At 39.0% G+C, this 27,328-nt stretch overlaps 1 protein-coding gene across 8 annotated transcripts in view; it reads right to left on the bottom strand.

Annotated features, from left to right (window-relative positions):
* The window catches only part of SOAT1 (sterol O-acyltransferase 1), a 73,147-nt gene that overhangs the window by 24,940 nt on the left and 20,879 nt on the right, over positions 1-27,328 (bottom strand). For all 8 annotated transcript variants that reach the window (XM_040636262.1, XM_040636265.1, XM_040636260.1 and 5 more), the window contains one exon: positions 10,729-10,787. In XM_040636262.1, the coding sequence (XP_040492196.1) occupies positions 10,729-10,787 (59 nt within the window). The remainder of the gene's footprint in view (positions 1-10,728; positions 10,788-27,328) is intronic.

Here is a 27,328-nt window from a genome sequence, read left to right as displayed (position 1 = left end):
TGAGTGTAAAAAGCCCTGAGGCAGGAACCCTGGACAGGTTTGAGAAATAGTAAGGAAGGAGGCTGTCAAAGCTGAAGAGGAGTGATTTAGAGCTGAGGTCAGAAGAGCAGGAGGGGGTGGGCGCGGGCACCTCTCTGGCTCAGTTGGTAGAGCAAGGGACTTTTGATCTTGGGGTTGTGAGTTCAAGCCCCATGTTAGAAGTAGAGCTTCCTCTAAAAAAATAATTTAAAAATAATAAAAATAAATAAAGAAGGAAGGGGTGGCAGGAGGGGGGCCAAACCATGTAAGGTCTTAAACACTTTGCTCCCTATTCTCATCAGTCCACTGCAATTTTACTCAGCATTAAAAAAGAGGCGTGGAGTCTTGAGCTGTGGCAAAGGAGGTCAAGCTGTTTCTTTTAGCTAGGATTCCTCATACTCTGCAACCAGTCTCCTTCCCAATTAAGTACTGGCTTAAGCAGACCAGCATGAAAAAAAAAATCATCATAAATGTTACACAAATGTCAGTAAAAGCTGTTAAAAATCAGGTCATAATCCACCCAATTCAAGGTGAACAGAGCACACAGTCATCCTCCGGCCCAAGCTCTTGGCCTTCCACACTACTCACCCGCACACGAGCCTTTGCCTTACGCTCCAGAACTTGCAGCGTCCAGTCCTGCAGTGAGAACACCTACAACAACCTCCCCACTCTCACCCTCTTTATCAATTGAACCCTTTTCTTTTCCCCTTCCTTCTATTCCCTTCCTTTTGCTCCATATTCCAAAACTCCTATCTTTCCTTCTTTTCCAGTCACTCCACAAATAAGAGTATCCCTTGTTATCCCAACCCACTATCCAATACCAGGAAACCCACTATCCAATCCCTGGAACCAAACAGATCTGGACAACAAGGGGTATTTTTATTCAGCACCTAGGGTGGTGAACAAGATACACACAGCCCTGCTCTCGCTGAGCTCACCGACCATCAATGAGGAAAGACATAAATGATTCACGGTGCAGGGAATCCCACAAATGGCATTCAGAGTGACAAAACAGAGAAAGAGAGAAAGTGAAAGAATAAAAATCACAGGCATCTCAATAGCGTGAGAGCCAGTATAAGGTGGTACAGATGTCAAGTCTCCTCGTAACTTCCTTTCACAACTTCCCCCCACCCCCCACCTATGACCCCAATGTCTCACACCCAGGACAGGACAGTACACTTCTCAGGGATGCTGGGCTAAAAAGGGTCCTATTTTTAATATGATTAATTTGTGTCTCCTTTTCCTGCAGTAAAATTTTATGCAGGAAGGAAAAAGATGTCTTTAGTGTTGAGTAATAAAGTAGTAAAAGAAATACAAGCTTTCAGCCAGGCAGACCTGGGTTCAAATTCTACCTCCAGGCAAATAGGCAAGCTATTTCACTTTTATGAGCAGTTACTCATGTGCAAAGTTGAGACGAATATCACCTAACTTACTAAACTTTTCTGTGAATTTTTTCAAAAGCCCCAAAACAAATCCCCTGCAAAAAATGCCCAGCACAGTACCTGACGTAGTTATCACCTTATAGCTATTGTTGCCCCAACCCAGTCAGAGCTAACCAATGAAGGAAAAAACAACCATGCACAAAAATCGTGCTATAACTATTTTATATATTTTTTAATTTAAATTCTAGTTAGTGGGGGCACCTGAGTGTTTCGCTCGGTTCAGTGTCTGCCTTCGGCTCAGGTCATGGTCCCAGGGTCCTGGAATTGAGGCCCCATCGGGCTCCCTGCTCAGCAGGGAGTCTGCTTCTCCCTCTCCCTCTGCCACCACCCCCCCCCCGCTTGTACTGTCAAATAAATAAATTTAGATCATTAAAAATAAATAAAAATAAATTCCAGTTAGTTAACATACAGTGTAGTATTAGTTTCAGGTGCACAACATAATGATTCAACATTTCCATACAACACCGGGCGCTCATGATAAGTGTCCTCAATCCCCATCACCTATTTAAACCACCCCCCACCGACATCCCCTCTGGTAACCATCAGTTTGTTCTCTATAGTTAAGAGTCTGTTTCTTGGTTTGCCTGTCTCTCTTTTTCCCCCTATGCTCATTTGTTTTCTTTCTTAAATTCCAGTGCCTTCCTCTGACTGATTTTGCTTAGCGTAATACTCCACGTCACTGCAACAGAACTATTTAAAAGGTAATGATTCAAATCTACCACATTTCCATACACAGCATTATACTAACTAGATGCCTAATATTCATTTCTTAATGCCCAGACTTCTCCTCTTTTTCCAAGGAATTAAAGTGCACAGAAGCTGCTGCTACCAGACACAAGGAAGAATTCTGTTGTGGGCACTGAGTTTCCTTAGGCTCTCCTTTCATGTATCTAAATACTGATGAAAATTGAGGCGCCTGGGTGGCTCAGACGTTGGGCGTCTGCCTTCAGCTCAGGTCATGATCCCAGGGTCCTGGGATAGAGCCCTGCATAGGGCTCCCTGCTCAGCGGGAAGCCTGCTTCTCCCTCTCCCACAACCCCTGCTTGTGTTCCCTCTCTCACTGTGTCTCTGTCAAATAAATAAAATCTTAAATAAAATAAAATAAATACCGATGGAAATAGAGTGACTACTTATTGCTAGCATGCCCCGTATAAGAGGAAATACAGAAAAGCACAGTAAAAACACTGCTCCACTTCTGCCTTCAGAGTTCTTCCATAATATGAAACTGTCATTAATCAAAACTTTACACCGTCATCACTATAAATCTGAATAATCTGGTATCAGTAACCTGAAAAGGAGATTGGAATGTTATAGGCTTTCTAATTTGCTTATCTTCTCAACCTTGTCTCTATTAATATTAATTTCATTCAGCCCTTGGATGATGATCGTCCAAGCACGATGACAGATGCACAGAAAGATGACCAAAGGAAGGAGGAAGGCAGTTAGAAACAAGAAAAGCAGGTGCTTAATCACTGTATTTTAGAGCTCAAAAAAATCTCTGACACAGGGCTCGATCACTCACCCATGAAACCATGAGCTGAACCAAAAGCTGAGCCAAAATCAAGAGTCACACACCCAACTGACTGAGCCACCCAGGTGCCCCAAGAAACCTCTTTAAAAAAAAAAAAAAATTTTTATTTATTCAACTGAGAGACACAGAGAGAGGGAGAACGAGCAGGGGGGAGGGACACCCCATCGAGCAGGGAGCCAGACGTGGTCCCAGCACTCCAGGATCAGGACCTGAGCTGAAGGCAGATGCTTAACCAACTGAGCCACCCAGGTGCCCCGAGAAACCTCATTTTTAAAAAAATTTTTTTATTTCAGTATAGTTCGCACATAATGTTACATTAGTTTCAGGTGTTCAACATAGCAATTCAACAATTCTCTAAGTTATGCTGCCCTCACAAGGGTAGCTACCATCTGTCGCCACCAGAAGACGCTTTTACTATATACCACTGACTATATTCCCTACCCTGTGCCTTTTATCCCAGTGACTTACAAATTCCATAAACTGGAAGCCTGTATCTCCCTCTCCCCTTCACCCATTTTGCCCATCCCCCCACCCCTCTCCCCTCTGAAAGAAACCCCATTTTTTAAAAAGCCGCTGAACTGGACAGCCTCTAATATTCTAAGAATGAGGAACCACCACCATGATGCAAAGATCCTATGGCCCAAACACTTCGTGAAGGCACTCACAAGTGATCAGAGATGAGGCTGAAGGAGCAAATGGGCTAGAGCATGACAGACCGTTAGGCCACTTTAAGAATTTTTCATTTTCTTCTCAAGGGCAACCGGAAAACAAGATGTTTTAAACCCAAATTTTATAAACACTCAGATCTGCATTTTACAAAGATAATTCTTCTAAAAAGCCTTCCAAGGTGAACTGAGTCTTAAAATAAGAAAAGAGCAGGGTCATTTATGAACAGAAAAAAAATCACCCTTTCAAAGGCACAGAGGCATGAAAAAAAAACAAAAAAATAGACTGAGAGAAACACAAAGTAAAAACATATACTGAGTACAGTGTATAAAAAGTTAAACTGACTCCACAAGGTCCTACTACTTGCTAGGCCATGAACTAACTACTTGTTCTCTGACTCACTGCCTGGCTTTGCACAGAGAATCTTTTAACCCCCTAGTGGCATGGAACCAGAAACTGGACCTTTTTGGGCCGAACAGGTAACACAACAGAACAAGTAATACACTGTTTAGGTCTTAAGCTAAATTAATTCAAGAGAGGTTTCCCCTAACAGTTCACTCTAAAGCTACTGCATCTTATTCATTTCTTTCACTGTACTTTTTGGTACATGTCTGCCTCCCCCACCTGACTTTAAACAGCGTGTCTTTTCGTTAAGCACTGTACATCTAGTTCTCAGCAAAGCAACTGGTAAGACTATAGATGTTAAGTGTATTTCAAAACAGCTTTTGAAACACCAACCTCTGGCACCGAAACTCCTACTCATACCACTGCTGACTTTACTCAATGTCTACCATAAAGCGGAAAGTACTTGTCTAGAAGAACTCCCTAGCCCTGATTTCTTTCTAAAAGCTATGAAGGAAAAGGAACTAAAAATCACTACTGTTGCCACTGTTGGTAATGGCTGGGATTTATTCAATGTCTGTGACTGCTACGTGCCAGACACTCTGTTAGGGGCTTTTATATATTAGTTCTAGCACTAAAATAATCTTTGTGAAGAAGGCAACATAATTCCTATTCTACCTAAGACAGATCCAAATTCCAACAAATCAAGTAATGTGACTTGCCCAAGGTCACAGAACTTGTAAGCTAACTAGGATGAGAACCCCCCTAGATGAGTTCACATAACATTATACTGCTTTCCACTCTACTTGATCTAAAATATCTTCTATGTGATTAGTACCATAAGCCAAAAGTAAAACCTAAAAAAAGTCAACAATGTACGTGTAGCCTGAAAATGGTAGGTAATGTAATAAATTAGCCCTATCACAGACATTTCACTTAAATGCATCAATATAAAAGAGGTTGACAGTCATAAACAGTGCATTGTAATAAATGCCTCCATATTTAAATACACACACACACACTTGTTTGTTAGTCTTGAGCATAACTATTACACAATCCTTAATACTGGAAGCCAAATGTTCAAGATAACCCAGCAACTAACGAAATTAGAACTCTAAATTATAATCCCTTTTTAAAATAAAATTCATCCTGAGCGGTCTCTCAACTTAAGTTAGACTATGATATTCCTGATATCATATTATTACCAATTCAAACTGAGCCGAAACACATTGATCTTCATCTCAGGGAGCTCCCTCATCTTACCTAATTGATATATTCTGCCATTTCTCATCATCTTTACCAACCTCCTTCATTTAGCCATTGTTAAGTGTTAGAAAACCAGGGAGCAGTAAAAATACATTCCTAGTAATTAACAAATGATACATTCATACAAATGATGACTGTGAGATCATTTTATATCACAATTACAAAAAATATTTTAACACAAAAAACCCACAAAATAATGCCTAAAAATATATAACTGAAAATATATATATATATATAACTGAACATATAAATTGATGCTGCTTTTGCTGATATACTATGATGTACAAGCCTACATGTGTCTACACTGTCCACATGGATCTGTATGATGGAAGAAGGAAAACAAAATACTGGGGGGTGGGGCAGAACCAAAATGTCCCTCAATCAGTGATATGCAGAGTATTTCCATCTGACTAGTTTTGATGTTTTGGATTCTCATTAATGTAAAATAGAGACTAATTACCACCTCTAAGGTCCTTAATAAAGCTCTAAAATTATGTAATTTCTTATCACAAATACCAACCTACACTGACATCACGTTTTAGCTTTCAAAGAACATTTTTAAAATATCTAATTCAGTTGTTGTTCCTCCTGTCTATCCATTTTATATATGGTGTTCTCAGCTAGCATAAGGACAAAAACCATGACTCCTCAGAATCCCAGCACCTAACACAGTGCCTGACAAAGGAACCAAGCAGGTAATTCACGGAGCTAGATTACTGAACATTCCTGAGAGGGCAATATAACAGGCACCGTTCTGCATTTTTAAGTGATGAAATCATAAAGAACAATAAACTGATTTTCCCAAGGTTCATCAAAGGAGACTAGGGACTGATACATCTATGTATTTAGGTAAAATGAGAAAAGGCAGAAAGGGAAATATCAGAAGGATGCAATCACACAGACACAGCCAGAAGAAGACTTGACCAGAAGATAAAGGGCAGGAAAGTAGAATTGGACAGTTGTAATAGAGGCTGTTAGTTGTCAACCCACTTCTTTTCCTAACTCAATCCTGTTCCCTGAAACTCATGTGAAATGGCTGGAGTTGGGGCGCCTGGGTGGCTCAGTCAGTTAAGCCTCTGTCTTTGGCTCAAGTCATGATCCCAGGGTCCTGGGATCCAGTCCCACATGGGGCTCCCTGCTCAACGGGGAGCCTGCTTCTCCCTCTCCCTCTGCCTGCCACTCCCCCTGCTTGTGCTCTCACTCTCACGGGCGCACGCTCTCAAGCTCTCTCTTGTGCTCTCTCTCTCTCTCTCTCGCTCCATCAAATAAATAAATAAAATCTTTTTTAAGAAATGGCTGGAGTCATCTGGATAATGCAAAGGAGGATCACAGCCTATAAAATGTAAAGCACAGAGGTAGAAGGGACCAGGGTCCTGGGAGGACCACAGAGTAACCATATAACCATTGCAGACTTCCCACTTCTAGATCATTTACATGGGAGGGCAATACACATCTATTGTTTAAGTCACAATTATTTGTACTCATCTTTTATCTACTACAACACAACCTGACCTCAACGTATACAATAACCAAAGAATTTCTGGGCAGAAAAGACTTAGACTTATCTCTCCAGCAGTCTGCCAGTAAATCAAGTAATAGATTGGCACTATCCAAACACTTTTTCAGAAGAGGTTACTTGGATGAGTAATACACCGTAAAGAGAAGTCCTCATTTGCAGACATGCCATCTGAGCCTTACTCATTACAGCTTGCTCATTTAATAGTTAGGCAATAGCACAAGGTACTGATGTATCAAACAGGATTTTAAATCCTACACCAGAAGGAAATGAAATATGTTGCAATAAATACGTGTTTTTAAGAAACAGAAATAGGAAGTAATTTTTCATCCCCTCACATTAGACCTAGCATTCCCTCTATAAAGTTGTATGCATTAATAAAAGCTCTACAAATATTCATAGTATCAAGACACTCCCTTTTTAACTCTTCTCATACTTACTTTTCTCTGGAAAAGTGTCCTCAAAGGTAAGGACAGGAACCCAGTGTTTAGACCAGGGCTGTACTATATGGCCCTGCTCTTCTGGCCAATTCTCAATCTCATAAATCTGAAACTCTGAGCTTAAAACAAGGGACTGAAAATCTGATTAACTGAAAAATTCAAAAATACCTGACCTCTTGCTATGATTATTATGTTTTAAAGATTTTATTTATTTATTTGACAGAGATAAAGACAGCCAGCGAGAGAGGGAACACAAGCAGGGGGAGTGGGAGAGGAAGAAGCAGGCTCATAGCAGAGGAGCCTGATGTGGGGCTCGATCCCAGAATGCTGGGATCACGCCCTGAGCCGAAGGCAGATGCTTAACAGCTGTGCCACCCAGGCGCCCCAAACTCTTGCTATTATACCCTTTCCATTTCCAAAGCTTAAGTGTTCAACTTCTTGGATTCTCTGAGATACATTAATATCTTTCAAATATGTTTCCTTTTATACTTAAATAAGCTGAAGTAGGTTTCTTTTATTTGCAACCAAAGAAATTGTTTCAGATACTTTCATTAACACAATGTTAAAACAAAGTTAATTTATCTATTAACAGTAAATTGGTGGGGATTTAATCACTTGAATCTCTCTTGGACTGTTCTAAGAGCTTTTAAGTCCTGTTACAACACAATTCTAAGAATTTCAAAAGGTCATGACTAAGGGTTACACAATGTTGCATGATCCCACTAGCACTGGATTTTTTTTTTAATTCAGAATTTAAAACTTTTTTATGATAGACAGCATTTGGACCTAGAAGTGACCTTAACAGATTCAATCAGTTCAACTCACTAATTTCATCATCCTCTCTTCTCATTTGTCTTCCCTTTAAACTAGAGAGCTTGCTCAATACTTGACAACCTTTTCACACCTTTCTTCAATAGGAGGTTTTTTATCTATGTATCTCAACTTTCAGAGCTCTTTGTTGGTTACCAAATTTTGCAAATTAAGCATATAGAACACCCAGTTTAGGGGCGCCTGGGTGGCTCAGTCGTTAAGCGTCTGCCTTCAGCTCAGGGCGTGATCCCAGCGTTCTGGGATCGAGCCCCACATCAGGCTCCTCCGCTGGGAGCCTGCTTCTTCCTCTCCCACTCCCCCTACTTGTGTTCCCTCTCTCGCTATCTGTCTCTCTGTCAAATAAATAAATAAAATCTTTTAAAAAAAGAAAGAAAGAAAGAAAAAAGAACGCCCAGTTTAACATGAATTTGATAAACAAATGACTTTTTTAGTCTAATTATGTCTCAAATATTGCAATGATGACTAAAAAATTATTTGTTGTTTACCTGAAATTCAAATTTAACTAAGCATACTGTATTTTACCTGACAACTCCAGTTCTGTGGAGCTGAAAGAGATGCCCAATAAAATCTATAGATTACCCATTTCCTTTACACCAGGAAAACAGTGAATTAGGAGCAAAAGTTTAGGTTAGTTATGCGATGACATAGACTACTGGAGCTGAACAGAACCCTGGAGATAGCTAGTTCCATGTTCTCACCTTAAAGATTAGGGGAAGACGGTCCAATGTAGTTGAGTGAACTTCGTCAGGGCATGACTCCAAATTACAAATGATTAGAAAGAGTTTTGATTTTCATCTGTTTTAAAAATTACTTCTAGGAGCAGCTGGAGGGCTTTGTCAATTAAGCAACCAACTCTTGATCTCAGCTCAAGTCATAATCTTAGGGTGTTAAGATCAAGCCCCGCCTTGGGTCTTCGCCAGCACAGAGCCTGCTTAAGATTCTCTCTCTCTCTCTCCCTCCCTCTCCCTCTGCCCCTACCCATCCCTCTCCGTCTCTAAAAAACAGATTATTTCTAAAAACACACAAAAGAACAAGTAAATTTCATGGCTCCAAACAATATTCACATACCTGTCAACCTCAGTGGTCATTTCACATTAGTAAATATCAACCCATAAAACAAAAACGGAATATAACCACTTAGAGATCACTCTTGTAAACGGGATAATTTAATAGAATTATGTATGTAAAGCACCTAGTACACGGCCTACCTAGCCCATAATAGGACTTCCACATATAGTTTCCTTCTCTTTCCCTGACCATTCACTCTGTCTAGAATACTAAAATATTACAACAGCTTCCTATCTTGACTCATCTCCAAACTCTATACATTATCTTCAACTATGCTATCAAAATAGCATTCCTAATATATCTCCCTCAAAAACATTCCAATTAATGAACAATGGCAAGATGTTCAATCTCATTAGATATCAAATTACCAATAAAACATTCCTAAATCAAATCACCTGTAAGTTCACCAAAAGAATTTTGGTGATTCATTCAGAACAAAGCACTGTGTAATAAATACAGAGTATATACTAAGAGTATACACTAAGTTCTTAGAAGTATAAAGGAGGAAGGAAGGACATCATTTCAAGCTGATATTTAGCAAACTGTAGAAGCAGTAGCATTTGAGCTAGAATTTGATGGATATGCAGTATTTTGACTGGTGAAACAGGAAATTAAAGTTTCAAGGAGAAAGAGCTTTATGAACAGGGCATGAAGGCAGAGAAAAAAATGCTTAACCATCTAGCCCATTTTCCAACTGTATTTTTCTTTCTGTCATGCCCCAAAAGGAACACAGATGTCCATCAAGTGAAGTGGCATTTCCAAGAGAGAGTCTAAGTTTCCTGCCTCCACACTTCTGCTCAAGCCCTGCCCTCCCCAACAACAGGAATCTACTTTTAGATTTACTGCTGAGCCATTATGCACTATGAACCATGACAAGTGGAGATGGAACCTTTCATAAAGCACTTGCACAGACATTCAACTGTATCACAGTTCACTAAAATCAAGTTCTGCTGGTAAAAAGCCAGAAAATGAGGGACATCTGGGTGCCGCATCAGTTAAGTGCCTGCGTTCGGCTCGGGTCATGATCCCGGAGTCCTGGAATCGGGCCCCGCATCGGGCTCCCTGGTTGGTGGGGAGTCTGCTTCTCCCTCTCCATCTGCCTTTTCCCCCTATTCATGTTCTCTCTCACTCTCAAATAGATAAAATCTTTAAAAAAATAAAAACAGGGGCGCCTGCGTGGCGCAGTCGTTGGGCGTCTGCCTTCGGCTCAGGGCGTGATCCCGGCGTTATGGGATCAAGCCCCACATCAGGCTCCTCTGCTATGAGCCTGCTTCTTCCTCTCCCACTCCCCCTGCTTGTGTTCCCTCTCTCACTGGCTGTCTCTATCTCCGTCAAATAAATCAATAAAATCTTAAAAAAAAAAAAAAATAAATAAATAAATAAATAAATAAAAACAAATAAAAGCCAGAAGATGAGAAAGTGATGGACAGGATGGGAAGAGAAAAAAGCAATCTGGTTCTTAACATGTAGGACGACAAAGTGGCAGGATAGTGTCAACTGATAAGAAAGGTAAATTATTCTTTAAGCAATTGAGCATTAAAAATTTTACTAAACAAAATTCCTTACCCTAACTCTACATTCTTGTTTCTAGAACAGGAGGCAACTTACCTCTGCCTCTGCTGTCAACTGTATCTTCTTTGCCATCAACTGTTTTAGGTTAATCCTACCTACGGAAAAAAAACAAGGTACTTTTAAGCTGATGGATATAGCTACTAACCAGCACTATTTAAATCATAAAGTTGAAAAACAAGCAAGAGGATGACTATGTGAATTATAATACAAACCACAAAACATGACACAACTCTTAAAAAGTGAAGCATAGGCAGTACCAACAGAAGGAAATGTATACATAAAAATGTTAAGAAGAAAAAAACAAAACTACTATACGTACACACAGTAATCACAACTATATTAATCATATGATGCTCTAAGATCCAATTCTGACTGTATGAGAAAGTACTCTCTCTGAATGGACCTTGCAACTGTGACTACAAAAAAGCACAAGCAACAACAGAAAAACTGGGACTTCATCAAAATTTATTTTTAAACCTTTTTTGCTACAAAGGACAACATGAGAAAACTAAAAAGACAACCCACAGAACAAGAAAAAAAAAAATCACAAATCTGATCAGGGACTTGTACATATGAAGAATTCTTTCGACTCAATAATAAAAAGACAAGTGTTCCAATTTAAACACAGGCAAAGTATCTGAACAGACACTGCTCCCCAAAATACATCCAAATAGCCAATACCACATGGAAAGATGCTCCACATCACTGGCCACCAGCGAAATACAAATCGTAACCATGATGAAACAGCACTTCACACCCACTAGATGACTGTAATCAAAAATAACAAGTGTTGGCCACCGTAAACTTATACAATGTTAATGTGTCAATTTGATCTCAATAAAGCTGGGGGGAGGGGACAAAAAGTATGTGCAGGAAACTTGGAGAAGAGTTATTTCAGGGACTGGATGTGGTAGCTCTTTTGCAATACAATTAGAGAAGTGTTTATAAACACCCGTAACAAGAATATTTAGAAGAATGGTATCCACTTGGTATGAATAAAACAGAGGTTTTTGTTGTTGTTGTTGTTGTTGGGGGGGGCCAGGGAGTAAAAAAAAAGTGTTAGCCAGAACATGAAGAAATTAAAACCCTCCTACATTGCTAGTGGGAATGTAAAATGATGCACTGAAAAAAGTCCTTCAAATGGTTTAACACAGAGCTACCACATGACCAAATCCCAGTCCTAGGTATACACACAAGGGAAATGAAACATGTCCAGCCAAAAACCTGTATATGAATGTTTATAGCTGCAATATCCATAATAACAAAAAGTGAAAATGACTCCAATATGCATTAACTGACAGATTAATAGAATGCTGTCGATCCATATAATGAAATATTATCCAGCAGTAACAGGAGAGAAACACTGAGACACACTTTAATATGGATGGAACTTGAAAACTTCTAATTGAAAGTCACAAAAGACAATATATTGTAGGATTCTATGTACATGAAATCCAGAATAAACGATTCTACAGAGACAGACAGAAGGTTGGTGGCTGCCCAGGGATCAGGGTAGGAGTGTGAGGAATGGGGAATGACTGCTAACTGTACAGACTTGTTTTCTGCTTTTTTTTTTTCTTGCAGGGGGGTGATGAAAATATTCTAAAATTCATTTCGTTCTGGGATGCCTGGGTGGCTCAGTCTGTTAAGCGTCTGCCTTTGGGCTCAGGTGATGATCCCAGGGTCCTGGAATCGAGCCCACATCGGGCTCTCTGCTCAGCGGGGATCCAGCTACTCCCGTTTGTGCCCTCTCTCAGACAAATAAATAAAATCTTTAAAAATAAATAAATAAAATAAAATTAATTTCATTCTCATTTCCTTATTCTGAAGATTCCTTTCTGTACACTAAGTCACATTAACATAGCTTTCTAATGTTTGAGGTTCAGAGTCAATTATTAACATGAGCATCTTTCTCATTTTAAAGAAAAACTGATTTTCAAGGTATTAAAATGTCTTTAATTAGAATTTGTTGCTCTGTATGACTCCCAGATATATTGTATATTTTGACCTATTACAGTCACATATTTTCAGATAGTTCCTTATTTTCATACTGAATCATAGTACTATTTTAATTTAAGCAAGCAGCTGATTGCCCTTTTAATAAGGGTAGAGTTCATTTTGAATGAAATTTGCCTTCATTCATCAGTTTGTCTTCACACATAATATCTTGCATAACAGCCCAGCTAGATTTTAGCTCTTGATGTATTTATTAAAAAATTTTAGGAATGCCTGCGTGGCTCAGTCGGTTAGGTGTCTGCCTTCAGCTCAGGTCATGATCCCAGAGTCCTGCGATCGAGTCTCCCATCGGGCTCCATGCTCAGCAGGGAACCTGTCTCTCCCTCTGCTTAGTGCTCACGCTCTAACGAATAAGTAAAATCTTCAAAAAAAATTTTTTTTTAAGTTTTTTTGGTAAAATTTCTAACTTGTATCCTTCCTACCTGGAGAAAGAAAATAAAATTCTTTAAAAAAAAATTTTTTTTAAGTTCTTCTTTGGCACAACATTCACAGCTTAAAGCAACACTTTTAACATAATTGAACAATTAAATAGTAATGCAAAAGCTAATGTCCATTCTATTAAACGTGGTGCCCGTTAACAGTCGCATACTGCTCATTTTGCTTGCTAAAATCATCTGTTATTGTAACTTTTTGTTAAGGTTAGATTTTTCTTTGAGTTAGAGTTTTACTGGAATTCATTTAAGTTTGACATAGACTTAACTGATCTTGAAATGGTGTATTTCATTTTGTATTTTTTCATTTTGTATTTTTTTCAAAGCATATCTTCAAATATTATGGTATCTTCTTCCAGAAAAGGAATTTTATAATCTGATAGCAAATGTTGTTTTATCTTTTTAAGTGAAATGTCAAATTACCTGTTATACTATGGGAACCAAGAATATCAGCCACCATCATGTGTAAAGACCTTCCACACGAATGAATAAAACAGAACAGACTGAGTGCTGAAACATGTGAAGTGGAAGACAATTTCTAGTTCCCAGTCTTTATAAAAAACTGTAAGGTAACTTCATGTCATTTTAGTAATAATTTTTTAATGAGAATTTATATTTTCTTGTCTATTCTCCTTGGCAAAATTTACTTGAGTACTTTTGTTTCAGTATCAACAACCGTTACTGAATATTATACTTACAAGAAGGGTGAAGGGCACTCAAAGTTTTAAGTAATTTCCCAGAAATATTTACTTTGCCAGTGCTAAAAAGAAAACCACAGGCCCAAAATGGAGTTGCATATGCTAGGACAAGTCACCAAAACAAGGAACCTAACCTAATTAAAGTTGCAACCACTTCCAGAAATGTAGTTTTAACCAATCAAGAATTTTCTGGTCAGCATCAATGAGGTAATCTGTCACATGGCCCTCTCCATCTCCCCACCACCACCAAAGGAAATTAAGGTAATCCACCCTAAAAAGACCTTTTGCTTAAGGGAAGGTGGCCTTGCCTGAAACTATCCTTTCTCTTCTTCTGCAAATTGTCCTGCCCTGTTTCTGCCTATAAAATCCTTCCATTCTGTACAGCTCCTCTGAACTCCCCTCTACTCGGTAGATGGGATGATGTCCAATTCATGAATTAATAAAGCCAATTAGATCTTCAAGTCCTCCCAGTTGAATTTTTTTAAGCATTTATTATTTATTTGAGAGAGAGAGAGAGAGAGAGAGAATGAGCAGGGGGGAGGGGCAGAGGGAGAGAGTCCCAAGCAGACTCCACCTTAAGTGCAGAGCCTGACATGAGGCTCAATCTCATGACCCCGAGATTAAGACCTGAGCTGAAACCAAGAGTTAACAGTTTTTGTTCTTTAACACCAGAATGAACTACGGGGGCATCTTTGGGCCAATTAATATTTAGTAACTCCCTCCCCCTATTCTAAAAGCAATCTTTACAGAAAATTAATATCCCGAATACCTTCCCTCAAAAGAACTCTAACAAAACCACCCATTATCCTATTGTATCCAAGTAATTAACATTAATATTTTGGTAAATATCATGTGTCCTTCTACTTTGGCAAATATACATATTATAAATATACACATTACAAAAATGGATTCATACATACAGTTTTGGAACTTATTTCTACAATATATCGTGAATATCTTTCCATGTTATTACATACTCCTCTACACCATTTTATTGGTTTGTTAATCTGTTTTTATGGCTGAAGTATAATTTATTTACTCCCCTACTGGACATTTAGACTATTTATATCTTTTCACAGTACTGTACTNTGGGGGGGGGGGGGAAGCACAGAGAATGAGAAGATCCAAAATGCATCCTATAATGAGAAACAAAAATAAGTGATAATGGCTGAGAAGTTTCCATAATTGTTGAAAGATATCAATCCTCAAAGTTAAGGCCAAGCAGGGTAAATAAAAATCTACACTAGATATATCACAGTGAAACTTTAACACACAGGTTTATTTAAAACACACACACACACACACACACACACACACACACACCCTCTTAAAAGTAGCCAGAAAGCAAGTATCACCTATTAGAAAAGTGCAATTATTCTGGGTACCTGACCCACCAACCCAACAACAGAGGCCAGCAGACAGTGGAACAGTATCTTCAACTGTTGACAGCGGTGGAGTTTGTAACTGGGAAGGAGACTAGAGGTCGTATCATGAAGAGCCTGTGTATATTCTAACAAGGGCTCTGAGGAAACTAAGAATTTTAAGCAGGAAAATAACTGATTTGATACTGGAAAGCCCATTCTGGCAGGATGAGAAGGACCATGTATGAGAGAATGCAATAAATCCAGATAAGAAATGAGGTCATAAAACCAAACCAAACAGCAGTGAGGATGAGTAGGAGAAGATAAATTTTGAAGATATTCACAAACTGTTAACTACATAGGTAAGAAATATGAGAGTAAGACAAATATTAATTTGATAATTCTATAAACTGTAAGAACATTTTTTTTTCTCTATTATCTACAGTAAGACGATGGTTTCATAAATAAGCTATTTATTTCAGAAATAAATGAACACTGAAGCTTCTTCCGTTCAACTAATTTAATTACCAAAGGGGATGGGAAAAGGAGGATTGTAAAAGAGTAATTCTCACTACTAGTGCATCACTTCCAAAAGGAATCTGTCTACCAAAAATGACATAACAACTGTTACAAACGGCTTTAATGAGCTGACGACTGGAAAACGGAGAATTTTTGCTCACAGTGCGACTCGTCTCTGAAGGCCTCACTCAAATGATACCAAAGCTATACAGCGGAATGGGGCACCTGCCTGGCTAAGCTGGTGGAGCGGGTGCCTCTTGATTGATCTCGGGCTTCTGAGTTCTAGCCCCATGCTGGGTGTAGAGATTACTTAAAAAAAAAAAAAAAAAAATTAAGAGGTACCTGGGTGGCTCAGTTGGTTAGGCATCCATCCTGCTCTTGGTTTCCGCTCGAGTCATGATCTCATGGGTTATAGGATCAAGCCCTGCATGAGGGCTCCTCGCTCAACAGGGAGTCTGCTTGAAAGATTCTCCCCCTCCGCCCTCCCCTGCCCCCCGCACACACACGCTCACTCTGTCTCTCTAAAGATAAATATCTCAATCTTAAAATAATTTTTTTTAAAAAGCAGCACTACAAAGCTATATAGTGGAAGAAAAACATATTAAAAAGCCAATTCTACTCATTTTCCTTCACCTTAAAATTAATTTCATGTAATATTCAAAAGAAAATTTCTTCACTTTCTTACTACCCCAAAATTTAAAAATTAAATGTCATAAAAGCCAAAAGAATAATGCCCTAAAAGCTAACATCCGATGATTTTTATAAAGAACAGACATCCAACCACATAAGTCAACTCAAGGTTTCTAAGTTTCTAAAACACTGACCCTGAAATAGTGATAAGCCAGGACTGAAAATCATGCAATTTCTGAAAGATCTGCCTAGGTCTACTAATATCACTAACTGATAATATCTAACTAGTAGATCCAAGGATAAATCCATAAAAAAAGCTAACATATTTTGTTTTCTCCTATCTCCAAGAAATCAGGCGTGCAACATTGACCTTTGTGAACATTACCTCTTAGAAAATCTACTATATTTAATTGGAATATTTAAAATTTATTCCCTGAAGTATCAAAAATCTTATTTTAACCAATTTTTTAAAAGATTTATTTATTTTAGAGAGAGAACACATGCATACATGCAGGAGGTGGGCGGGGGGAGGGGGACAGAGGCAGAGCGAGAGAATCCCAATCAGACTTCCCCCTTCCCCAAGCACGGAGGTGGATTTGGGGCTCCCATCTCTCGGCCCTGAGATCATGACGTGAGGTGAAATCAAGAGTCGGAGGCTTAACCGACTGGGCCAGCCAGGTGCCCCATTTTAACCTGTTTTGATGAAGAACTCTCTAAAATTATTACATGCTGTACCTTCTACCTTAAAACAACAACAACAACAATAAAACAAACAACAACAACAACAAACAGACTGGGGATGCCTGGGTGGCCGAGTCAGTTAAGTGTCTGCGTTCGGCTCAGGTCATGATCTCAGAGTCCAGGGATCCAGTCCCACATTGGGCTCCCTGCTCAGCGGGGAGCCTGCTTCTCCCTCTCCCTCTGTCCTTCTGCGTTCTCTCTCTGAAATAAATCTTAAAAAAAAAAAAACAAAAAAAACTGTACCTTACATAATTTTTATGTGGAATATAAGTGGTCATTTACTGTACCGTGCTATCATAGCAGTATCTTCAGTAAAACTGAAACGGAAGCAATCAGGACTACAATGAACAACTCCAAGGAGCTGTCCCTTTCAAGCTGGGCTACCTCTTCACAGCTTTGCACCAAATCTGCTTCCTATAACAATCCCATATTTATACTACTCTGCCAAAGTCATCCAGAAGGAAAAGACAAGTAACCAAGCTCATTAAGGTAGTAACTCATTTATTCATGCTATTATATATTCGACTCATTAAATAAAAACCCACTGAGTACTCAATATATAGAGAGAGTAGTACACATGTATTCTAAACCCTCCTTTAGGATCTCAGGAAAAACGTGCAAACATAGATAATTACAACACACAGAGGACTGTGGGGTGAAGGGAGCTCTTGCAGAATAAGTCAATATATGAGCTCAGTCCCAGATGGTAAAGGAAAATCATGGTGAACAGGTGCTAGAAAGATTATTTCAGGCAGAGGAAAGAGCATGAATACTTGTAAAAACCTGGGTCAAATAGGTCTCTAGGTGCCACGCTTGCTTTGCTTTACAAAACTAATTTCAACAGGCTTTTGCCTAAAGTTAGCTTTTATCTACTCTTATTTTTTTTTTAAGATTTATTTGTCAGAGAGTGAGAGCATGAGCACACACAAGCAGGGGGAGCAGCAGGCAGAGGGAAAGGCAGGCTCCCCGCTGAACAAGGAGCCCAATGAAGGAGATGCCGGAGATGCAGGCCTTGACCTGAGCCGAAGGCAGACGCTTAACCAAACGAGTCACCCAGGCACCCCTATCTACTTACTTTCTAAGTGACCAGTCACTTTCCAGATCAGTGCTGTCCCACAGAGATAGAATGTGAACCATATATGTAATTTTGAAGTTTCTAGAAGCCACACTGAAAAGTAAAAAGAGGGGTGCCTGGATAGCTCAATGGATTAAGCATCCGACTCTTGATTTCAGCTCAGATCATGATCTCAGGGTCATGAGACTGAGCCCTGTGCTGAGCGTCAGGCCTGCCTGATAATTCTCTCTCTCCTTCTCCCTCTGCCCCTCCCAGCTCTCTTGTGCGCAGGCACACTCTCTATCGCTCTCAAAAGAAATAAATAAAATAAAATAAAAATAAAAAAATTTAAATAAAGAAACTGGTACAAGTGAGTCCTTGAAATGGGATATGTATTTTATAATTAGACTGTCATCTCAATTCGGACTAGCCATATTTCAAGCACTTAACTGGACCATACTGAAGTGTAGGTCTCCTGACTCCCACACTGAACATGATAGTTCTAAAATCACGGGTCAGCAAATTTTCCCTAGAATGGGCCAGAGAGCCAGTATTGTAGGTTTTGTGGGCCATATGGTCCATTCACTACAAACACAAACAAATGAACATGGCTGTGGTTGCCAACTCCTGTTCTAGATGGCGAACTGACTGTAAATTTGGCTGACAAAGCCTCCAGGTAAGTACGCATGACTTTGTGTATGCTAACACGACGATGGTCAACGCTGTTGGCTGCTTCCCCAGTAAGGGCATGTGTTTCACTCCCCTTGCCAGAGACTGATTTAAGAATGGGCACAAGTATCTCCCAGAGTGAGGGCTGCGTAAAGATGACCCAGGTGAGTTAGTTTACTGAGAAGAGTCTAAAGAGGGCCCTTTTATACATATGTGGGCAGAATTTAAGAAAAGCAACGAACGATGGTGTGGAATTCTAGGGCTAGTAACAAGTACCAGGAAAACCATTTCCATCCCTAGGCCTCAAAGGACAAAAGAGGGAAATGGTTACTGAAACCCAAAGAGAATCCCTTGGAGAACTGTTAGACAGGAGTGATGGTCACCCAGCACGGAGGAAACCAACCATATAAACACACTCCCCTTACTCTCTCTGCCAGTCCCCTCTGCACCCTGCCCCAGTTCACTCCCCATGACCACACTTTATTTATACAGTCCATTACCGTCAGCCTCCTGGGGCACAAAATAGGGGAGAAGGGTAGAAAGACAAAAGGAAAATAGCTAGCTAGCATAACCTGTAATCCAATTATGGCCAAAGAGACATAAAAAGTCTGCTGGGGGGAATTTCTAGTTAAAATTTCATTGCTCTAAAGAGAAACAGAGGGAAACAGTTTCTCTTCTTCTGATGAAAACTGTTTTGTTTATTTAGATTGTTTGCCTTACCAGTTTTCTTTCCCAGCCTAGAGTTACTAACTCCCATCATGGTATCACCGCCACCAATTTCCTGGACCCACCATGCCACGGCCCAATCCCAGATATCACCTGCTATTTGCTTTCTTGGATTTCAAACTGTCACGCATTACAGAGATAATTACTACAGAGATATTTAAGGAAATGGGCCCACTCTAAACTGATGCTGTCAAGCCTTAACCAGTCCTGCAATAAAAAATGAAATCTTCATCTTGGCCTCTTGATGAATTTAACAATCCTCACAATTGTAGCTCCATACATTTTTCCACCTTCTGGAAGTCCCAGCCCTACCAAGCAACCTTCAGTTGATCGCTTTGGGTACTAACTCCTTCAATGTTGTCTTTCTTAATTCTCAGTATCTCCATTGTTCTTATGTCGGAGGAAGGCAGAGGCCATCTCATTTTCAATACTAACTCTTCAAACCACTGCCTTGATCCTTCCACATCCTTAGAGAAATTGTTCTAATTGGGGCGCCTGGGTGGCTCAGTCAGTTGAGCCTCTGCCTTCAGCTCAGGTAATGATCCCAGAGTCCTGGGATCGAATCCCACATCGGGCTCCTTGTTCAGGGGGGAGCCTGCTTCTCCTTCTGCCTGCTGCTCTCTCTCTCACAAATAAATGGATAAAATCTTCAAAAAAAAAAAAAAGTAATAATAGTAAGATTCAAAGACATTAAACACATCTGGCCCACGGTCACATGGCCAATAAGTAACTGAGCCTGAATACCCATCTTCTAACCCCTGGTCATTCAACAAGCAGCACAAAAATAAAATAAAACAAAACAAAAAACAAAACCAAAAATCAAGGCCTACTTACAGTGACTACATTCCTAAAGACAACTATGTTCTAAGCAGTGACTAATAACCATGTTTTCAAGTTTCAGTTCTTCTAACATTTTCTTTGTCTCTTTGTGGCAAGTACAGAATTAGCTAATGTGTAGGCACCGACTAGCAGGTTTTTATTGCCTAGAGAAACTCAAACTCATCTTCGAGCTCTCGTTGACTATGCTTTAGATCTTCATCCCAGCTGCACTTTGCTCTCCACAGAGAAGTAATCTGAAAGAGTGAAAGTCACTACAAGTCCATGGGATGGTTATGGTTACAAGTATTCCTTGAAAGAATCAATCATTTATCAATCTTTTTTTTAAGATTATATATTTATTATTTGAGAGATTGCTTGAGGGGAAGGGGCAGAGGGAGAAGGAGAGACAGAATCTCAAGCAGACTCTTCACTGAGCATAGAGCCCGACACGAGGCTCAATCTCACCATCGTGACATCACAATCCAAGATGAAATCAAGAGCCTCAAGAGTCGGAGGCTTCACTGACTGAGCCACCCAGGAGCCCCAATCATTTATCAATCTTAAAGCAAAAGGGGAGATAAGATAGTATAATCTACTTATCACCTTCTACTGCTCCACTGACCTCAAAAACCTTTTAAAATTCTCAATTATTCAAAATAAATTTCATATGGATCAAATATTTAAGTATAAAAACCAAAAAAAATAAGTTAAAAAAAATCATGTTTTCCTTCTTCATAATCTTGGATGATTTCTAAGCATGACAAGAAATCTAAAAGCAATAAAAGAATATTTAATAACATAAAAATTAAACATGGCAAGGTACACCATAAGCAAAGCCAAAAAACAAGTAGCTAGTTTTAAAAATATTCACAGTACATGCTAGTCAAAGGATTTATTTCCTTTAAATGTAAGTTATTTATAAAAGAAGAAAAATGGGGCAGCTGCATAACACAGTTGGTTAAGCATCTGCCTTCAGCTCAGGTAATGATCCCAGGGTCCTAGGATCAGCCAGCATGGTCTCCCTGCTCAGCAGGGAGTCTGTTTCTCCCTCTACCCCTCCCCCCCAACTCATGCTCTCTCTCTCAAATAAATAAAATATTTTAATAAATGAATGAATGAATGAAGAAAAATAATAGCTACCAGGTAAAGAACAAAAATGGACAGAATAAGGTTTTTAAAGAAAAAATAAACAGTCAATAAATGCATCAAAGAAGTTCTCTACCTCACTTATTATTTATGAGAACAAATTTATGCTATATGCTATACTGTTTGTCACCCATCAAAGTAGCAAAGTCTAAAAAAAGATTGGTAAAGACATATTGGTAACTGTATGGGAAAACCATATACATGTGAACTGATACAACATTTTTGAAAGAAATTTAGTAATCTAAATTTTGAATAAAAAAACTCTCCGATCCAGAAATTTCACTTTTAAGTGTCCTACACACACACTAGCACCAGTAAGCAATGATACTGTTTCAAGAATGCTTCCTGCAGGGCAGCTGGGTGGCTCAGTGAGTTAAGCGTTTGTCTTTGGCTCAGGTCGCGATCCTGGGGTCCTGGGATCAAGTCCCACATTAAGCTCCTTGCTCAGTGGGAGCCTGCCTCTCCCTTTGCCTTTCTCTTCCTCTCATGAATAAATAAATAAAATCTTTAAAAAAAAATGAATGCTTCCTACAGCACCGTTTATGATACTGAAATGCCGATGCAACTGAAATGTCCACCAATGAAAGATAAGTTAAGGGGCGCCTGGGTGGCACAGCGTTAGTTAAGCATCTGCCTTCAGCTCAGGGCGTGATCCCGGCGTTATGAGATCGAGCCCCACATCAGGCTCCTCTGCTATGAGCCTGCTTCTTCCTCTCCCACTCCCCCTGCTTGTGTTCCCTCTCTCGCTGGCTGTCTCTATCTCTGTCAAATAAATAAATAAAATCTTTAAATAAATAAATAAAAATAAAAGATAAGTTAAATAAATTACCAAAGTGGGGCGCCTGGGTGGCTTAGTCCTTAAGCATCTGCCTTTGGCTCAGGTCAGGATCCCAGGATCCTAGGACCGAGCCCCATATCGGGCTCCCTGCTCAGTGGGAAGTCTGCTTCTCCCTCTTCCACTCCCCCTGCTTGTATTCCCTCTCTCACTGCGTGTCTCTGTCAGATAAATAAATAAAATCTTTAAAAATAAATAAATAAATTACCAAGCATTTGTGCAACAGAAATACCCACATACATACTTTCAAAAACTTACATACACTGAATAAAAAAGACATCTAAGATTTACTAAGTTTAGAAAATGCAAATTGCAGGAGAGATCCCAAATATGATCCTACACACAGGAAAAAGAAAATGACTACTTAAAGGAAAGAGAGCTGTTACTTTATAACAGTCTCCAATGTTTGAATTTTTTCACATATTACTTTAAATTTAAAACTTTATAAGCATATTCCAGCAATTTGGTTTTTTTTTTTAAGATTTTTTTAATTTATTTATTTGACAAAGAGAGACAGCCAGCGAGAGAGGGAACACAAGCAGGGGGAGTGGGAGAGGAAGAAGCAGGCTCCCAGCAGAGGAGCCTGATGCGGGGCTCGATCCCAGAACGCCGGGATCACGCCCTGAGCCGAAGGCAGACACTTAACGACTGAGCCACCCAGGCGCCCCTGGTCTATAATTTTTTTGAAGCTATAAACAGGTTTCTGTTCTATAATCCAAATAATCTAGGAACCCTATTCCTCAACTAGAGTTAACTTTGGTTTATTTTTCCTTTATCACCATACCTGTTATCAACTGTGTGGGTGGGTTGCCACACACAATAAGAGAATTACCCTGCCTATCATTAAACTTTTACAATGCCGTATCTTATTTTAAAATCAGGGGATAATTTGTGGTAAAAAAAAAAAAAAAAAGATTTCATGTAGATTACAATTCTCAGCTGATGTAATGAAGAATTACAAAGCTTCCTAAAAATACAAGATTTCATGTAGATTACAATTCTCAGCTGATGTAATGAAGAATTACAAAGCTTCCTAAAAATACAAGATTTCATGTAGATTACAATTCTCAGCTGATGTATTATATAATGAGGAATTATAAAGCTTCCTTAGGGCCTGCGACAGAAGAGTCCGCAGCATCACTAATGAGAAGATAAGATACCTTAATGAACCTAATCTATTTGCTCTCCATGGTTTTGCATGAGGGACAAGCTAAGCACTGACAGGCAGGTAGTCCATCAATGACTAAATACACAGTAAGACGTTAAGCCCCATTTTCTGACTTCCTCCTGCCTTTCCAACTGTCTTCATATCCATGAAAACAAACCACAAATCTGTCAATACTACCTCCACCCTCACCCCACCAATCCTCTCTAAAAGCAAACAACACCAAGCCCTTCAGTTTACGGTCTTCAACTCTATGCCTTCACAAACTCACTCCCTTCTTCTGGCTTAAAGCCCTTCCCCGTCTCTTCTTCAAAGGCCAAATACAAATTCTACTTCTGTGAGACACTTCCCTCCATTTTAGAGGAAGCCTCGTCCCCAACCACATTTAGTGTCCTATACCATTTAGTTACTATTACTTAACTACCATTTGTAACATGGGACTTTCTGTTTTAGCATCTTATTCACCCAAATCCCCCTACTAACAAACCTAGGACAATGCCTTATTTATACATCAAAGGTACTTAACCCACATTTGATTAACCTGTTGGCTAGAAGGCAGTAAACCAGACTTTAATCTCAGATATATGTGTGGATAGGAGGGCATAATTAAATGACTGCTAAGAGCAATTCTTTGAGAGAGAGAGAACAGGGGAAGGAGCAGAAGGTGAGGGAGAGAGAGAATCTTCAGCAGACTTCACCCTGAGTACAAAACCCCACACGGGGCTTGATCCCATGACCCTCAGAACACGACCTAAGCCGAAACCATGAGTCAGGTGCTTAACTGACTGAGCCAACCAGGCACCCCTTGCTGATAGCAATTCTTATTCTAAGAACTTAGAATTCCAAGATTGAAACTTTTGATAAAATTATTAGAACTATTTAGATTCCAGAAAGTTTGTGATAGAACAAAGATTTAAAAATGCAAGCTTTGGGTGCCTGGCTGTCTCAGTCAGTAGAGCATGTGACTTGATCTCAGGATTGTTAAGTTCAAGCCCCACGTTGGGTGTAGCGATTACTTAAAAGTAAAATCTTAGGGGGAAAAAAAAGCTCTTCCTTCAAACATTTCATCTCTACATATTTCTAAAAAAACCATCAAAGTTAATTGTATATTTTCCCCATCAGTACATTGTTACAATATGCAGTTCTAGTCCAGTTCCAGGACTTGGCAACATATTTAAAAGCAAAAGACAATTATTGACCTTTCTTTCAAAATACTCAGGCTGTACTTCATATCCCATTATTTAAAAATGAGTGTACCTGGGGCGCCTGGGTGTCTCAGTCAGCTGAGTACCCAACTCCGGATTTTGGCTCCCATCATGATCTCTGGGTAGTGGGATCAGCCCCACATCCCACTTCGCACTCAGCGCTCAGAGTCTGCTTGCGCCTCTCCCTCCACTCCCGCAACCCTCACGCTGTTTTTTCTCTCAAATAAATGAATAAAATCTTTTTAAAAAATAAAAACAGGGGCCCCCTAGTTGGGTCAGTTGGTTAAGCACCTGCCTTTGGCTCAGGTCGTGATCTCAGGGTCCTGGGACCCAGCCCTGCGTGGGGCTCCCTGCTCAGTGGGAAGCCTACTTCTCCCTCTCCCTCTGCTCCACCCTGCAGCTTCTGCTCTCTCTCTTGCTCTATCTCAAGTACATAAATAAAATCTTTTTAAAAATAAATAAATAAAAATGAATGTACCTGTTATGTCCAGGCAAAACTATATTCAAATGATTTTTAGCCAATTCTTCTCAAACACAAATTTGCCTCAGATATATTACAACTCAGAAAAAAATAATCATTAACAATATTTTGTTTGCTCTCTCAGAATCTGAAACCTTTTCAGGATTATTTTTAGCATGACTTTTTTTTTTTTTTTTTTAAGTTAAAAAGCTGTCAAAGTCTCAGCTAGTATTTTCCATTTCTTCTATCTTCATGTAATGAACTAAGATATTCAAACTTACTCTTTTGACCTTAAAGGCTATTTTAAAAGTACTAATTAATATTCAATAAATTTATTGCTGCTGGCAATTGTTATGTCTCACCGTACAAAACATTTTTCAAGTAAGTGGAATTTTTCATCTCTCAAAATGCCATATAATTTATTCAAAAGTTCATATCATCTATTCATATTGCTACTAGGAGTGCATTATTTCCAGAGAGCAATTTGGCAATACCTACCCCAAAAACCCTCAAAAATATGTATTCCTTTGACCTAAAACAATTTCTAGGAATGTACCCAAAGAAAAACTGTAAACACTTGAACTTTTGCTTGTCTGCATTTTCTAAAATAAACATGTTTTCCTCTTACCTTAATGAAAAAAAAATGTGAAAAAAATGTGCTCTCAACCTCCTGAGTTGTTCAATGCTCTATGTGGACTGGCCAGTTTTAGGATTAGATGAGTATACTGAACAAAGGGGAATGATTATAGAGTAATACTACTTAAAACTTTTTTTCATATATTTTTGCCAAAGGATTCTCAAAATTTGTTACAAAAGGAATGTTCTCCGGATATTCAGATAGATACATGTATCAAAAATGCTGAAACTGAATAGAACTAAAATATATCAACTGAGCTGTTATTTGTAAAACACTTAAAACAGTGCCTGGCACATGACAGAACTGATGCGTAGTAGTAGTATACTGATTAGTTATGAAAGTGAACAAAACAGCAAAATGAAAGGCAGTCAAGAATAAGCACTACCTGTAAATCAGAAGAAAGGCAGAGAACTTCCTTACCTGATTAAAAAAAACCCACAGCTATCATAATTCACGGAAAGACTAAAAGCTTACCCCCTAAGATCAGCAACAGGACAAATTTGTTTACTGTTGCTGATTCTAGTCAATATTGTACTGGAATTCTAGCACGTGCAAATAGGCAACAAAATGAAAAGGCATGCAGACCGGAAATGAAGAACTCTTCGTTGCAGACGGCATGATCTTGTACATAATAAATACGACAAAAACCACACACGCAAAAAACTATTAGAGCTAACAAATGAATTCAACAAGGCTGCAAGATACAGTATCAATATACAAAACCAGCTGCATTTCCACAGTAGCAACAATCAGAAAATGAAACTAAGAAAAAGAATTCCATTTACTTTCAGAAAAGAAAAAAAAAAAGAAACAAAAACAACTCCACTTACAATAGCATCAAAAAGAACAATATACTCAGGAATAAATTTAACCAAAAAAAGTGCAAAACTTATATTCTGAAAATCACCATAAAATACTGTTTTAAGAAATTAAAGACAACCTAAATAAATGGAAAGACACTTACTAGTCAGATTCACAAAAACAGAAAATATAGAACGATGGTTACTAGAGACTGAGGGAAATGAGTTATTTAATGAATATGATTTCAGTTTTATAAGATGAAAAAGCTCTGGAGCTCTGCTGCCTAACAACGTGAATACACTTAATGCTACTGAACTGTACACTTAAAAATGGTTAAGATGGGAAATACTGTTAGGTATATTCTTACCACAATTAGAAATTTAAAAGAGAATAAATTTTTAAATAGGCAAAGGACTTAATAGACATTTCTCCAAATCAGATATATAAATGCCCAATAGCACATGAAAAGATGCATTACATATCACTCATCATTAGGGAAATGCAAATCAAAACCACAGTGAGAAATCACTTCACACCTGTTATTACGGTTACTATCAAATAAACAAACAGAAAATAACAAGGGTGGTGAGGATGTGAAGAGACAGAACCCTTGTGAGAACCCTACTGGTGAAAATGTAAAATGTGGCTGCTGTGAAAAACACTATGGCTGTTCCTCTGAAAATTAAGAACAGAATTACCATATGGTCTCACAACTCCACTTCT

The sequence above is a fragment of the Ursus maritimus genome, unplaced genomic scaffold, assembly GCF_017311325.1.
Source record: "Ursus maritimus isolate PB19 unplaced genomic scaffold, ASM1731132v1 scaffold_2, whole genome shotgun sequence".
Taxonomy (NCBI): Eukaryota; Metazoa; Chordata; class Mammalia; order Carnivora; family Ursidae; genus Ursus; species Ursus maritimus.
The sequence above is the reverse complement of the archived record's forward strand: the minus strand, read 5'-3'. Positions and strand labels throughout refer to the sequence as shown.